The 15,305-nt window shown below is 38.6% G+C and overlaps 1 protein-coding gene across 1 annotated transcript; it reads right to left on the bottom strand.

Annotated features, from left to right (window-relative positions):
- Nucleotides 1-1,960: 1,960 nt before the first annotated feature.
- Nucleotides 1,961-7,188, bottom strand: LOC119734054. Its single transcript, XM_038207426.1, has 2 exons — nucleotides 7,088-7,188; nucleotides 1,961-3,890 (listed from the first exon to the last, which is right to left on the bottom strand). Exon 2 carries the CDS (start codon nucleotides 3,669-3,671, stop codon nucleotides 2,664-2,666), a length of 1,008 nt encoding a protein of 335 aa, XP_038063354.1. The 5' UTR covers nucleotides 3,672-3,890; nucleotides 7,088-7,188; the 3' UTR covers nucleotides 1,961-2,663.
- Between the last annotated feature and the right edge of the window lie 8,117 nt (nucleotides 7,189-15,305).

Genomic DNA, 15,305 nt, shown 5'->3' with positions numbered 1-15,305 from the left:
GTGTTTGATATATAACTGTCATGTACATGTAACAGTATTATATTTTATCTAAAGTGCATGGCATCAAACATTCTATATATGTAAATGCCTTTGATGGCCTGTTATAAGTCAGGGTTCCTAGCATTTCATGAAAACAAAATTCCCTGATTTTCCCCTGTGTTTTATCTGATGAATTTTCACAATTCTAGAATACTTATTTTGACCTATTTCCACACCAAAAAGCCACCATAGCCAATCATTCAGTGGATTGGCTGTTTGGACATGAGACATAATATAACAAACTGACCACTTTCTATTTTGGGCCAATCAAATTCCCTGACCTTTCCCTGATTTTAGGCATTTTTTCTCAAATTCCCTATCTGGAAAAAGGGAAACTCATTTTCCAGGTTTTCCCTGATTTCCAGCATGGCCAGGAACCCTGTAGATACATGTACATGAATCGTCTGCAAAGGGCCCTATTAACTAGAAATTAATAGAAGATAAATATATTGAAAATTATTTACGAAATGTATGTCAACTTGACTAGTGACATGTTTTAGCTCACAAAACTGTTGCAATACATGTACATGTACATTAGATGCTCTGGGTACAAACTTACAGTGTTTCTATTTGGTGAAAAACTATATCTTATGTTGATAACTTTTTCTCCTGCCATGTGTGCACAATAAATTATAATTCAATACATACATATGTACATTAGATGCTCTGGGGTACAAACTTAGTGTTTTTATTTAAAATAATATTATGTATGTCAATACCTTTTTTTCTTCGAACCTGTGCACAATAAATTATAATGCAATACATACATATGTATGCTCTGGAATACAAACCTACAGTGTTTATATTTAATTTAAAAATATGTATGTCAATAACTTTTTTCTTCTGCCACGTGTGCTCAATAAACTATAATTCAATACATGTATACATATGTACATTAGATGCTCTGAGATACAAACTTAGTGTTTTTATTTAATAAAAAATTGTGTATGTCAATAACTTATTTTCTTCGAACCTGTGCAAAATAAATTATAATGCAATACATACATATGTATGCTCTGGAATACAGACTTACAGTGTTTCTATTTGGTGAAAAAATATCTCTATGTCACTAACTTTTTTCTTCTGCCATGTGTGCACAATAAATTATAGTTCAATACATACATACATGTATGTACATTAGATGCTCTGGGATACAAAGTTAGTATTTTTATTTAATGAAAAAATAGGTATGTCAATAACTTATGTTCTTCTAACGTGTGCATAGTAAATTATAATAAATTTTAATGTATTTCAAAGTCAGAAACTCCTTGTTTTTTTGTCAGCATGTCAGATTTGTATAAAGTCTAGTCATAAATACCTCAGACAGTTTACCAATTCTATTGGTCAAAAGATGATAAAGGTACCAACTTGTTTTAAACACCTTCATAATTTTATAAGAAATTTTGACTCCTGTTTTATCAACTCTAACAATCATACAAGGCAGTATTCATCGTCACATGACATAGACATGCGCAATACAATCAATGAGTCCGTATTCCATAGAATCAACATTTCATTTCACACATGCCAATTTCCATACATTTGAGGATTTTAGTATTGTACACATGAGACTCATACCATTAATAATAAGGCTAGAGGGGTGTTTCACATATCACATATCACAAGGTGAATATGATGAACACAATTGTTGGGAAAAATGTAAAATTTTGACTTTTTTCTACTTGAAGGCATCAAAACAAAGACTTGGGCAAAGTCTAGCTTAAATCTGCACAAGACAAAATTAATGAGTTCCCAGCCAGCATTTAAAAACCACTTCAAAATTTACATTCATTTTCAAATTGTGACGAATGTTACATTCGCACTGAAAATAGCCAACAGTTTGTCTTGCATATTTTTAACCATAGTTAATAGTTACAGTATGATAGCACAACAAGTCACTAACTACATGGAACGCAAGATATTGAGTTTCTGTCAACCTTCATTAAACTTCAAAACATTTTTGTGACGGATGTTACATTTAAAAGACAAGCACCTTTGACTCTTGACACTCAGTTCAAATCCCTGTGAATTTTACACACTTGCGAAAAATCCTAGTATTTCCATCAGTGTGTGCTGGTCTGAGGTAGCCTGCACAAAATATTAAATTTTTAAAATCACATGGTTTTAGAAGAAATCCGCCATTTAAGCCTGTGACGGACGTTACAATTTCCGTGACAAACGTTACACTCTGTGAAACATCAATGTTTGCTACACTGCCAATGGAAAATTAGGTTGGAATAATTGCGATTTGTCTTGGTAAAACTCACCTACTAGCTTTCTCTCTGACTTAAAATAAAAAAATCACAATATTAAACATGCGTGTTTCATATGTTAAAACAAGGTGCAAAAATGACCACAAAAATCCACCATTTTAGCCCCAAAACAATTGTTTGGACAAAAATCACACTGAACTACATTCCATCCCACTGGCATGCCACTCAAATGAAAGATCTTGTTGTCCCCATTAATTTAATACCACACTTGTTGTTGTGATGTTTGTAGTTCTGAAGATATAAGTAAATTTCCATTTTACAACCATGTCCCCTTTTTCATGGAATCGCCCAATTAGAGAAATGCGGATGCCATGGTGGTACGACTACCAAAATCTACTGAGGAAAACCTCCTTAGGCACTGCTTGGAATGATGCATTTTCTGAAGTTAAGCAGCATGAAACAAACGAATGCGATGTTAGATGCTAGAGTCATCTCTGTCTGATTGAGTGGCTGTGTGAGAATTTTGTACGTTTTGCCAAGACCAATAATTCTCTCAACATGGACTCGCTTACTGGAAATTTTCCTATCCCTTAAAACACTCTTTCCTGACATTCTATTCTTCTTCCTGAAGAATGTTGGGATGTTTATGGTGACATCTACTGGTGCAAAAATGTCCTGGATATCAAATCCCTTGTCTACCATGATGGCGTCTCCTGGATCTGTTCTCCTAGTCAGTCCACTGCGTTCTGCTATTTGTCGGTCGCTAGTTGAACCTCCATAAGCACAAGACATATAACTGACAAGACCCCCTGGGGTCACTCCAACAACTGACTTTGCTGTATTGCGATTTTTGTATGTAGAAAAGGTGACTTGCTGAGCAGTGGGAGCTTTGGGTTTCTTTACAGGAAATTCAAACCCATCAAGGATAGTCCGTGTAGTGGGGAAGTTCCTCTTAAAATCTGATGGAGCATAAAAACTAACACAGTCTCTGCTGGGCCATATATCCACCTCTCTCCACTGAAGACTCATAAATCTCATCCAGGTTACAAAGATACAGTAAACTTCTGACTCACTTATTTTGAACATACGACTTAGTTCAAAGTTTGGCGTGTATCTTCTGCATTTTATAACAGTTAGAAAAAACTGATCTGGTACACAGATGCTGGGTCGTACACCGTGTAAGTATGTCAACTTAAATGCACTCGGCCCCAATGAAGCTAAAACATCAGAAAATGTGAGGTAATCTTGAAGACCTGTGTAATAATGCACTCCTGCTGAATCAGTCTTGAAATCCTCTATCGTAAACCCACGATTAGACTCTGTCTGTGTTTCGGAAGTGCACGTAGAATAGTTGGGCAGGGGATCAGTTTGAATGTGTACCTCCTGAATGACTGGAACACTCTCGATGTCAACCTGCATGGCAAGATTAAGATCTTGCACGACGGCATCATTCTCAGCTGATTCCCCTTTTCTGCATTCATCCTGTTTCACTTCTTCTTTCTCAAGCCTTCTCTTTTCATTCCGTTCCTTCAGTCGTTTTTCTCTTGACAGTGCTGGTGAAGAGGGTTCTACTTTACTCCATGCAAACTGGCTTGGGACAGCTGTTTTCTTTAGTTTTTTTCTTGTTCACTTTGAAACCTGCAATTAACAATTGAAACATCATGATAAAAGTACTTAGATAAGTTGCATTAATGCAAAAGTGGTTGGTTGGCAAGAGCTTCCTCTCAAACTAATCATGAACATTCATAGAAGAGATTTTACAGACTTTTGTCTGAAATACAATTTATCTTTCATCTAAGTTTCAGCCCTCTTGTTCTAATTGGCTTGGTAATCTCATCCCTGTACATTTATGTTTTCAGCGTTTCAAGTGGGTGTAAAGGTATCTCTGTTTAATTAGGCCCTATTGTATTCTGTGTTGATTAATTAAGGACTCTTAACATGTGTAATAACATTGCAAAGTTTTAAAAATAATCTGTGCAAATTCAATGGTAGACTTTTGAGATGCTTGGTGGCAGCAAACATACATGTAATGGTTCCACGTACATGTCAATTGTCCACTATTGTTTTTATCATGTTTGAGTTAATGTGCGCTTCTTCTTCCAGAAAGTACAATCCCTCTTAGAAGTTCAATTCCGAGTATTGTCGTACTGTCGCGTGCCGGCCGCTTCTGGGTGACTATGGGTTGAGCTGTTCACCTGTAGCTGGACGCACTACAAATCATTTTAGTTGAATCGCTAGTTTCGTTTGGTTGAAATGTACAACCAGGCAGTAATAATTGCTCTTACTGGGGAGGGGTGTTTTTACACAGAAAAAGAGGAACGGAGGAAGACAATTTAACTTCTAAACTCTTTAATAAAACACCAACACTCCTTCAAAAGCATGTACAATATATATCAACTCTAATGTGCTTGCTTAGCAATTACGCAGTGCTTAATATTTTAAAGAAGCCTCGAATTATCATTCTCTATGAATTGATAGATTAAAAACCCCTTAATTATACTGCAGACCCATTAAGGTTTCGTCAGTTGCATTACTGCTTCAACCCTGTGCTGGTATTAGCCCTCCGCGCTGCTGGATGGACTCCTCAGCTTATTAATCTCGTCAGCCCCTGGCTGCTTAATAACTCGTCAGCTCTGCTATCTGCTAACTCCGCTGAATTAACTGGTCATCTACAGGATAAACTCGCTGGCTGCTTAATAACTCGTCAGCTCTGCTATCTGTTAGCTCCGCTGAATTATCTGGTCATCTACAGGATAAACTCGCTGGCTGCTTAATAACTCGTCAGCTCTGCTATCTGCTAGCTCCGCTGACTTATCTGGTCATCTACTGGATAAGTCGCTGGTATTAGCCCTCCGCGCTGCTGGATGGACTCCTCAGCTTATTAATCTCGTCAGCCCCTGGCTACTTAATAACTCGTCAGCTCTGCTATCTGCTAGCTCCGCTGACTTAACTGGTCATCTACTGGATAAACTCGCTGGCTGCTTAATAACTCGTCAGCTCTGCTATCTGCTAGCTCCGCTGACTTATCTGGTCATCTACTGGATAAGTCGCTGGTATTAGCCCTCCGCGCTGCTGGATGGACTCCTCAGCTTATTAATCTCGTCAGCCCCTGGCTGCTTAATAACTCGTCAGCTCTGCTATCTGCTAGCTCCGCTGTATTAACTAGTCATTTACTAGATAAGTCGCTGAAACTTCCAGGAGTCAGCTCCGATAAACTAACCCGGAGTCGGCCCAAGATTTCCCTAATCCATATAGCCTACTCGGATTGGGTATTCCGCCGATGTGGCCGGAGTAAACTGAGTCGCCGTCGGCCGGCACTATGCCTAGGACCTGTATATAAACAGTGGCTTGTTAGACGGCGACTGCCTTTTAACAACTAATAAATATAAATTACATATTTCCTAGAACTCTCTGTTTAAATAAATGCACACTAGACCTTCTATAACATCTTGTCAATTATTATTCAACTCCAAGGCAATGCGCCAATAATTATATACAGCTATTTAAAATAGATAGTGTTACCGGAGTCGATTACGTATAACCGAGCCGGAGTAAACTGAGTACTAAAATCATTTAGTGACATAAATAATTCAGAAGAACTAATAAAATCCGTCCAATTATAAAATAAGCAATTATGTGTGGATCTATACTTGAGGTTTCTTAAATATGCATCTTTGACAATCATGAGAATTTCACAACACTTGAGAGAGTCTGAGTTTAGATTTATAAATAACGGAGGCACTAACCTGTATATAAACAGTGGCTTGTTAGACGGCGACTGGCCAGCCTAGTAACACACTTTAACTTTTATATGGCCCGCGCTACGCACAGTAAGTCTCGTACAAAAGACGTTAAAACTCGACCAAGTTTTACATAAGTTACAATTTCCATAATTCCCTACTAAAGGATATCAAATAATTGTTTGAAACATATCAAATAAATTCAGTTATTTTACAGCCAAAAACACATTCTCTTAGGGGAATTCTACATAACTAATTTGGCAAGAGTTTGGACGAGGCTATACAAAACAATAACAAAGTACATGTACATCGCTGAATTATACACACACTGGGCGCGCGGCTCGTAATGCAATGTAAGTACAAGTAAGTTATCTGTATGGGCAAAAGAATCAACATTTATATCTTACTAAAGAAACTAGCGATTTCTGATAAAGAGATAATTAAGTGAATTATACAGAAACCTGAGTAAATAAAAACAACACCAAGTAGGGGGGCCGACCGCTACAGTACTACATGTGCAGTGTAAAGGTACGGGTACTCAAAACAATGCTAACAATAGCGGACCAGTCGTGTTGGACCATGTTGTATGTTTGCTACCACCAAGCGTCTCAAAGTCTCCCATTGAATGAGATGTTGTTGATGTTGCAAAAGAGAGATCTGAGCAAGCAATGAGACTCTGTGTTTCTTTGTTATTGTTTTTAATATGAACATTCCCTAACACTTATCGCAAATTCTGCCTGGTTGGTTGATTTTGCACAATGGACAAAAGGCACCATGGGAAGGAAACAGGAACAAAAAGACAGTGTTCCTTTTTCCTTCCCACAATTCATTTCGACCATTAGTGGAAAATCAACCAGGCAGTATTTGCAACATTTATGCCACTTTGTCTTTGCCAGTACAAATTTATGCATGGATATCCATCATGTCCAGCAAAGAAACACAGTGCAACTTTACAATTGCAGACGCGGACATTAGAGAAATATCGTCTTTGCTACTAGTACTACACTGTCGTCCTGTTCATACCATGCCATGATCATCATTGAATATTGCTGAAAAATCGGGGGAAATTATGAATAGTTTTTGTTTTAAACTTACCCAGCACTGACTTCTCTTCGTAATCGGAGTCCAAAAAGTGCGCCTTGCACACAAGACTGCTAGCCGTTGGCCACCACGGTCGTATGGGTTTGAAACTATCCCTTTTGATGACCGTCTCCACTGGTTTCGTATTTTTTTGTCTTTGGGAAATGTCTGCCCTCCGCGGTGGCAACATCCGAACACGGCACAGCAAGATCCAGGTATTTGGTGCAAGGTTTCATTGAATGAGGTGCACTGCTTGTGCACGAATCAAGGACAACAAAATACGAACTCTTTACTTCCGGGACCGTTGAAGCACGCCCTCTTGCGATAAATTAGAACTAGTCAAAAGTCTCCCATTGCAGTCAGGCAAGATGGCGTCGGTTGGTCACCCCAAACTGTACTTCCTTTGCCGGTGAGGGGGTACTTGTGAACGGAGCGGATATAGCTAAGATTTAACACTATGCACTGCCGTTCTTTTCAATTGTTTACGTCATGTAAAGCTAAAGTTTGAGTGCTCAATATGGCACAACACCACGCGCTCGTACGACACCACTGAGTTGTGTGATGTCACAAGTAAGTAGCACTGCACGCGTGTACGCGTGTAAAGAGCTAGCTGACCTTCACGGGGGGCTGCGAATATTTTATTAACACAATAGTACAGGGTACCCATTTTTCAGGCGACTTGAATCAAGGTTATAGGATTGTATAGCGCCGCATAGCGTGGTCACTGCACGGTCGAGTCACTAGAGGGCGCACTCATTTTCCACCTGTGGAAAATGGGCAAATACATGCGCAGTAGGAGCTCTTCACGGCACTTTATGCCAAGACTATTTATAAATATTGACATCATAAACAGGGACGATTCAAGTCGTCACATTACCCCTGCTGAACAAAAACAAACCCTCCTGGGTTCGAAAGAAGTACACGTTTCTGAAACTTTAACATTCAGTTCATTAAAGAGAGATGAAAACGAAAAAAGCAACATGAAAATATGAGTAACATGTAAACTCTCAACTTTTAATTTAAACACCACAACTAGAAATGAACACAAACAATTCGTGGTCCAGACAAATTATTACATGGTTTAAGTTTTACAACTTCACAGCTATACACATGTTTATCCTACGGACAATGTACATTCTGACCAAGCTTACTTTCTTAGTGTTGAACATCTAAACACGTTGTCACTCCACTCTAAGTAAAGTAATGAATCAAAGAATCAAATTATCTCTGAACAACATTTCATACACAACACGTAATGTGAAGAGCAATTAACTATTAACATTTTGCCCTTTTGTCCGCAACAAGCAAAGTGTATCATTTCAAAGAATAATTACGATACAATCAATCAACGAGTTGGTTCAAAAACTTTAATGCATACTTTAAGGAATTTATGAATGAATCAATCAAGATAATCAAGTTTCTTCAAATTATCTTTGAATAACACATCCATACCTACACATCATGTAATGTGAAAAGCACTCTACTGTTGTCATTTTGACATGTTGTCCGCAACAAACAATTTATACTATTTCAAAGAATAAATGTATCACGATACAATTATTAATCTGTCCAGAGCCCATTACGGGCTGTCTTCTTCATCCTCATCATATGCCGTTTCTGCAACGGGCACCGTCCCAACGTGAAGGCCACTCAATCCCAACACAGAATTCTCTGCAAGTTACCCCTTGTTGCAACACCGCTGATGCTGCTGCTTAAACTTTACAGAACTTAAGCATTTCCCATGCTCATCATGTCTGACGCACTTTGCATCCCTACTGTTCCGGCACAACCTCATGGCAGCTGGTCCTTCTCTCCTCACTACAATCTGGTGGCGTACCGCAGCACGTCAACGTACGCCAAAATAATCCAAATCTGGGTGGCAACCTTCATCCTGTCCTGATGACAGGCTTTTGAAGTACTCATTTCGCCAACATAATTTCGGCTTGTAATTATCATGAGTAATTCGTACTTGTTCAACGCAATGAAAAAGTAACCATGTTACACTCATGCGGGGTGATCAGTCCTTAAAGTGATACATAGCTCTGCATGGTGACATGGATGGGGTTATTCTCATGTCAAATAATTGAGAACGATTCAGGATGCCCTGAGTTTCTTACCAGCCTGGTAAATAATTTAATGGCGTAGTTTATACCATTGTGGCGAATTTTTCCGTTCATAGGGCTTGAGCCTCTTCAGATGCACCACTGTTGGGTTTTCCGAGGGTGATTCTGCACACTTTACACAAAATCATCTATGCTCTGCGTTTTCACAAAAGGTCCTGTCCACTTAGCAAAGAGTTTTGGACTAACACCTCGTTTCCTTGACGGATCATACAACCATACAGTCTGCCCCTAACTTAATTTCCTCTTGACAGCCTTTAATAGGTTGTTGATACTCCTGACACTGAGCACTCTTGCGCAGGTTTATCCTAGCAAAATCATGTGCTGCTATCAACCTCTGTCTCAAGTTATTTACATAAGGCCAAAAAAAAGTCTCCGGTTCTGGTATGGAGCTTACCCCAAAAGTGCTGCGGCGACGCGGCTTTTTTTTTTTTTTTACCTGTTTTTTTTTTTTTTTTTGCTTCAAATGTCGGCTGATGACTGCAAATGGTGCCCGACTAAACTTAGTGCAAATATATGGGAGGCCACATAAAGCTTATTCTCGATGATAACCCCATCTTAAAACACGTTAAAATTGTGCAGCAGCAGGATTCCAGTCAAACCAGTGAGTTTGGCGGTTTTGAGACATCATCTTGTATTGAAAGAAAAACTTTTTCATTTTGCCGACGCGCATGGCTACGGCGACGCGCGCGCATACCAGAAACCGGAGACTTTGTTTTTTTGGCCTCATCGTCGTAGTCGTCTTAGCCAATTCATGGCTACCATCATTACTCAACAAAGTTCCTTATCGAACTATGTTTTTTTCAGCAGCTTGTTGTGTGTTAACGGTAGCACAGTAGTTGTCGTCGATTGTATCCACTGATTCACAGCATCCGATTGTGAATCATGGAGGTAACTCAACAGTTTCATCCAACGGCTAACCACATTCATTCGGGACTTAAGTGTCTGTGGTGCATCTAGCGGCCATTATATTCTTTATCTTATCAAGTCTCCACGTTGCTCTATCAAACCCATATCCGTGAGCTGTCCAGATTTGTAATCTTAAAGTGAACTAGTGTCTTTGCATGTGGTGGCACTAGGGTTCTGTTTTGTATCTCCACCCTGCACACATTCTGACTCTCATCTCCCAACCAACAGAGTATTTCGTCGCCATCCATTTTCAAAACTTGTCGTACCAGACATACTTGACAACTATTTTGTCGAAGAAAGTCTATGCCAATGATACCGTCTGTCAAAATGTTTGCTACAACTATTTGCTGTCTTCTTCCGATACTTCCTAACTTGATAGACTTGGTAGTTTTTTCCTAATGCTTCAAGGTCAAACCCATCAACACCTGCTAGTGTAGTGGGAAGTCTAAGGGCTCAAGTCTATAGCAGCCGACCGATCGTTAATCCGGTTGTATGTTTTCGTTGAGATCATCGTCAATAAAGAATCGGTGTCGACTATGAAGCTGATTGCAATTCCATCTATCCTTCCTGTCGCGTACATACCGTTGTGTTTATTCCAAGAACATTTACTTTCCCGGTCACTAGAACTAGAATCAAGGATTCCATCGGTACGCTGTGAATAGTCAATCAGCGTCATTTACGTCATCATCACGACCAGGGGTTAGTGTAAGGAATGCGCACGCGCCCCTGGAGTCGAATCTGAGTCGGAACTGCTAACTTTTGCACCACATGTATGCCCATGCTCTACAATACATGCACACACATGTGTAATACGCGTGTTGTACAATGTACATGCAGTGTGTGTGCATTGTTATACGGCACTTATAGATATAGAATAAAAAGACTAGATCGGCAACACTTCCACACGCGACCATTCACTGTGCGATAAATCTCCGACATTTTGTTGTCTCTCGTGGACGCGCAACAAATCAACGTAAAGTAATGGAGCTAAAATGTATTTTTCCTCCAGCACGTGACCAAGCTCAACGCGTGCAAAGCTAGAAATGCGTACCAAGTATTTACGCGATGCGTACACGCACGATTACACGTTGGTTTCTTTTCATTTTGGATAACCAGTTTATTTTCTGCAAAATAAACCTGTTTTAAGACAACCAAAGCTAAGTAGGCCCTGCTCATAATCATAAGCATTCATGTTCAAGAGATACTGATTGAAATAAACAAGAGTAGACTGGTGTTTCAAATTTATGTGAACTGTGTAATCTTATCTATGCTCTTTTGTTTTTATTTGAAGGTCTCAAGTACAGTAACAGAAATAAACTCGCGTAGTGCGTGTCAACAGCGTTGCGTTTGTCACGTCTAGCGCGCAATTTGTATCTTTCCTCCAGCACGTGACCCTCTATGCAAGGCCGCGAGTATGCACGAGCTGCCGATATAGTCTTTTTTATTCTATATCTATGTTTGTATAAGAGTAGGCTGTTCAGTGACGTCACAAATTTGTTCGGACGACTCGCGTTCGGCACTTCTCAACAATATACAAAAACAATTATTTACAAAACTTGATCACCAACATACGATATATACCTCACATATTTTTACTGAATATCTCATCTCTTGTTTTTTGAAATTTTCAATTCAATACAATCAATATTAACAAAGTTACGGAGTAAGAAAGAGCGAAAAAGTCACGAAATTCTGGGTCTCCACGCACGCGGGTGAACGGCCCCGGTTTTTACCGAGGCGAGTTCCGCATGGCCCGCCTTTGCCGGAGCGGGCGCACGGGTTGCGAAGGTCGTACCATTTCGAAAAATACAGGGTATGAAAGGGGGGTTAATGGGCTACATTTTGAGGGTCAAACGAAAAAATCGGCCAAGGATTTCGAAAATGGCGACAAAAAGTACATTTAAGTGACATATTTGATCACATCTGTCTTGTATTTTATACTCGTTTGGGTTTTGATATTGAAAAGTGATATTTATTCTTCCATTTTATTTTTGATTCTAGGCGAATTTTTAAACGAAAGTCGTGCGTACACCCTTTTTAAAATAGTTTGTTCCAAGCGACATCATCAAATTCTGCCATCCGGGAACTTTTCGTCAATTCTTGGTCAAGTTCCCAGTACCAATGCGCGCTGAAGGAATACACGTTGTATTAGGGAACTGACTGTACGCTGGGCACTGGATGTGATCGCGATCTGCACACACAAAAATGTGTTGATCGCAAAGTCGAAAACGGAGCCGGGCTACTTTGTCATCAATCGTAGTCAGATTTGACAGGTTAGAAGAGGATTTAGTAACTTTTCTGTCCAATACTTTGCAGTTTATTTGAAGAGTTATGACAATGTGGTTTGGAATAATATTTTCGAGATTTGTTGCTAATTGTCAATGAAGTGATCAGTTGATTGATAATGATCTGCCGTGCCGGTATGTCGATGTTAATCGCAGATTCTCAAATAAAAAATTCAAAAATGTCTTCCAGTTCCGTTTTCAAATAAACAACAGTTTAAACACATATTTTTTTTCTCAATAATTCAATAGGGCATAATGTTTGTTTTATGGTTTTGTTATTGTTGCAGGTAATTGTTATTGTTGAGACGAGTGTTGTTTTCACCTGTGATTTCTGACATTTTTAATATTTTTGTTTTGTTTTGATGCTCATTATTTTGTAAAGATTGGGCCTAATTGTTTGATTGTTTCCCCTTTGTGGTAAACAACATTCTTCACTTGCTGTCGAAAAGTTCATATATCGTATTTTAAGCAAACAAACAGGCAGCTTTGGGTAATGTTGGATCCTTGTTTGTTTTGGAAGTTCCACTAATTAAGCAGGTAAGATTATTTGAGTTTAATCTTTTGTATTGACTTTCTTATGGATTTTTAGAAAATGTATTTCATTTCAGGCCTTTCAATAATGTACAAATTTATTCTACAAAAAAATAAAAAGTTCCCAATTAACAATATTTAGGCCAATATTGACCCCCCCCCCCCCCACCATGTCAATACATTTTGGTCAAGTTCTGCAAAACAACAAAATTGTACATTATGTCCTATTTAATATTACTTGAATATTAATTAACATAATTATGTACATAGAGATTACTTTACAATTTTAATTGGCCTTTTTCTTTTAAATTTATTTCAGATTCATCCAACACTGAAATGGCTGATCAATGGACATGTATCACCAATGGCGACATTTATTCCATCACTGTCGAGTTGAAACAAAGAAACCAGTGGACAGTAAAATGTATCGCAGAGACTCTACGAGAACAATACCCTGAAATCCGAGATGAAGGCGCTGATGAAAGAACAATATAAAATAAATGTACTTTTGTGTACAATAAGATTAGGGACCTAAATAGCAACAGGAAAAGGGATGCAAAAGAGATCTTCATGCAAAACACATTTGCAATTCCAAAACAAATCCTCAAACCACGAGAGACTGCTAGAGAGCGCAACAACTGTGAAAGAAAAGACATACGCTCAAAAACTTGTTGCAGCCAAAGCCGAAAATCGATGCATGAAGCGTAAACCTCAGGATGCGGTTCAAGACAACAGCATCTTGTCAAATGATCTTCGATGCCTGGAAGCTAAAAATGAAAATTGTTGGATGATATGGACAAAATAAATATTCAAATTGAATCGCTTAATGAAGAAGATTAAAGAAAAAGTTGTTAAGTCTTCAAAAAGAGTATATTGTAAAATCACAGTTGCTCACTGAAACTCAAACAAGACTGATCAACTTGAAATCTAAACAAAGCAAAATGAACTCAAAGAATGTGAATAAACGTCTCTAGCGAAAAAGTGCCTGCATTTCAATATTGCAAAAAGAAAATGACACCAGCAGACAAGATGCTGAACATTTGAAAATGGGAGTAGAAGCAACACAAAGAAATTTGGAGGCAAAATGAATGAACTGACCAACGCAAAAGCCATAATTAATCAATTGAAACGTGATAACGTGCAGCTGCAACACAAGCTCAGTTTTTACAAGACAAGCAGGTGCCGTGATAATATTCCAGTTGTAACTGAACTTCAGCTTCGGATCAAAGAATTAGAAAAAAAACCACAGAGCTTCAACAGCTGTCAGACGTTTTTGAAAACGAAAACATTGAAACATTCTATTAAGGGAAGTATAGTAATGAAGTTCGCGAGGTAATTATGGATTTGCTTTCTGTTAATGTGAGCATGAATGCCATCAACCCTGTAATTTCTACTGTTCTGAAAAAACTTGCAATAGAGATGTTGAAAGACTACCAAGCAATGCCTTGAAAAGTACGATGCTGGTGGAGCCAAACACCTTGCAGCAGTACAAGTTGCAGAAGCAATAAAGTAGTCCCAGAAATTGTCTTCACCAAGATAAAACAAGTACGTTCCACAACATTACAAGGGCTTTCAGGTAACGCTCTCTACACACAAACAAATTGTTGTGTCTCTTGACTCACTTTTGGACGATTTTAGTGAGTCATAGTAAATTTGACTCGTATTTAACACCATATGCATCGCATCAGAATCATTCAAATTTACGTAGCGAGTCAAAAGGGCATTGATCCACTTAGCATGTTTATTGTTGACTCACTTGTCCCTTGAAAATGAGTCTGGTTTGACATATGACTCAGTACCAAGCTGGCACCGAGTCATCCCCGAGCCCGTGCGGGCAAGCACAGGAAACCCGTTGTTTGCATCAATCCGCCATTGTTTTTGTCGCGTAGTAGTGGGAGCCAGAGCTTTTGTCATTTTCTTTCTTATTTAAGGTATTTTCATGTTCTAAACGCTGCTATCGTGTTGTTAATAATTGAATGCAATCTTCCCGATTCACGGTAGTTTTTTAATTCCTTGTTATCAAGCACTGTTTGCTCTGTGTAGCCAAGCCTAAACTACGAAAGTGGCTTGCGGCCGTCGTATTTAACTCTTTTATGCCTGAAGCTGTTTATGCCTGAATCTTTTTATGCAACAGTCATTTTTTATGCAACATTCTGTTCACTGACTGATGTATTTATAAAAAAAAGTTTTCTTTGATTTACAAATAAGGAAACCAGTTATTCCCATAATTCATTAGTCATTTATCGATTTTATACATTTCAGATACCATCCTTGGAGTGACAGTTCACCACACTATTTTCCCTATTTGACTGTCGTTTTTATATACCCAACAAAGTTCTGTTTTTATATACTCACCAAAGTTCCTAATATAATTCTTTTTGTAAATAC

This window comes from Patiria miniata, unplaced genomic scaffold (genome assembly GCF_015706575.1).
Source record: "Patiria miniata isolate m_02_andy unplaced genomic scaffold, ASM1570657v1 HiC_scaffold_26, whole genome shotgun sequence".
In the NCBI taxonomy this organism is placed as follows: domain Eukaryota; kingdom Metazoa; phylum Echinodermata; class Asteroidea; order Valvatida; family Asterinidae; genus Patiria; species Patiria miniata.
Note: the sequence above shows the minus strand (reverse complement) of the source record. Positions and strands in the feature narration are given on the sequence as shown.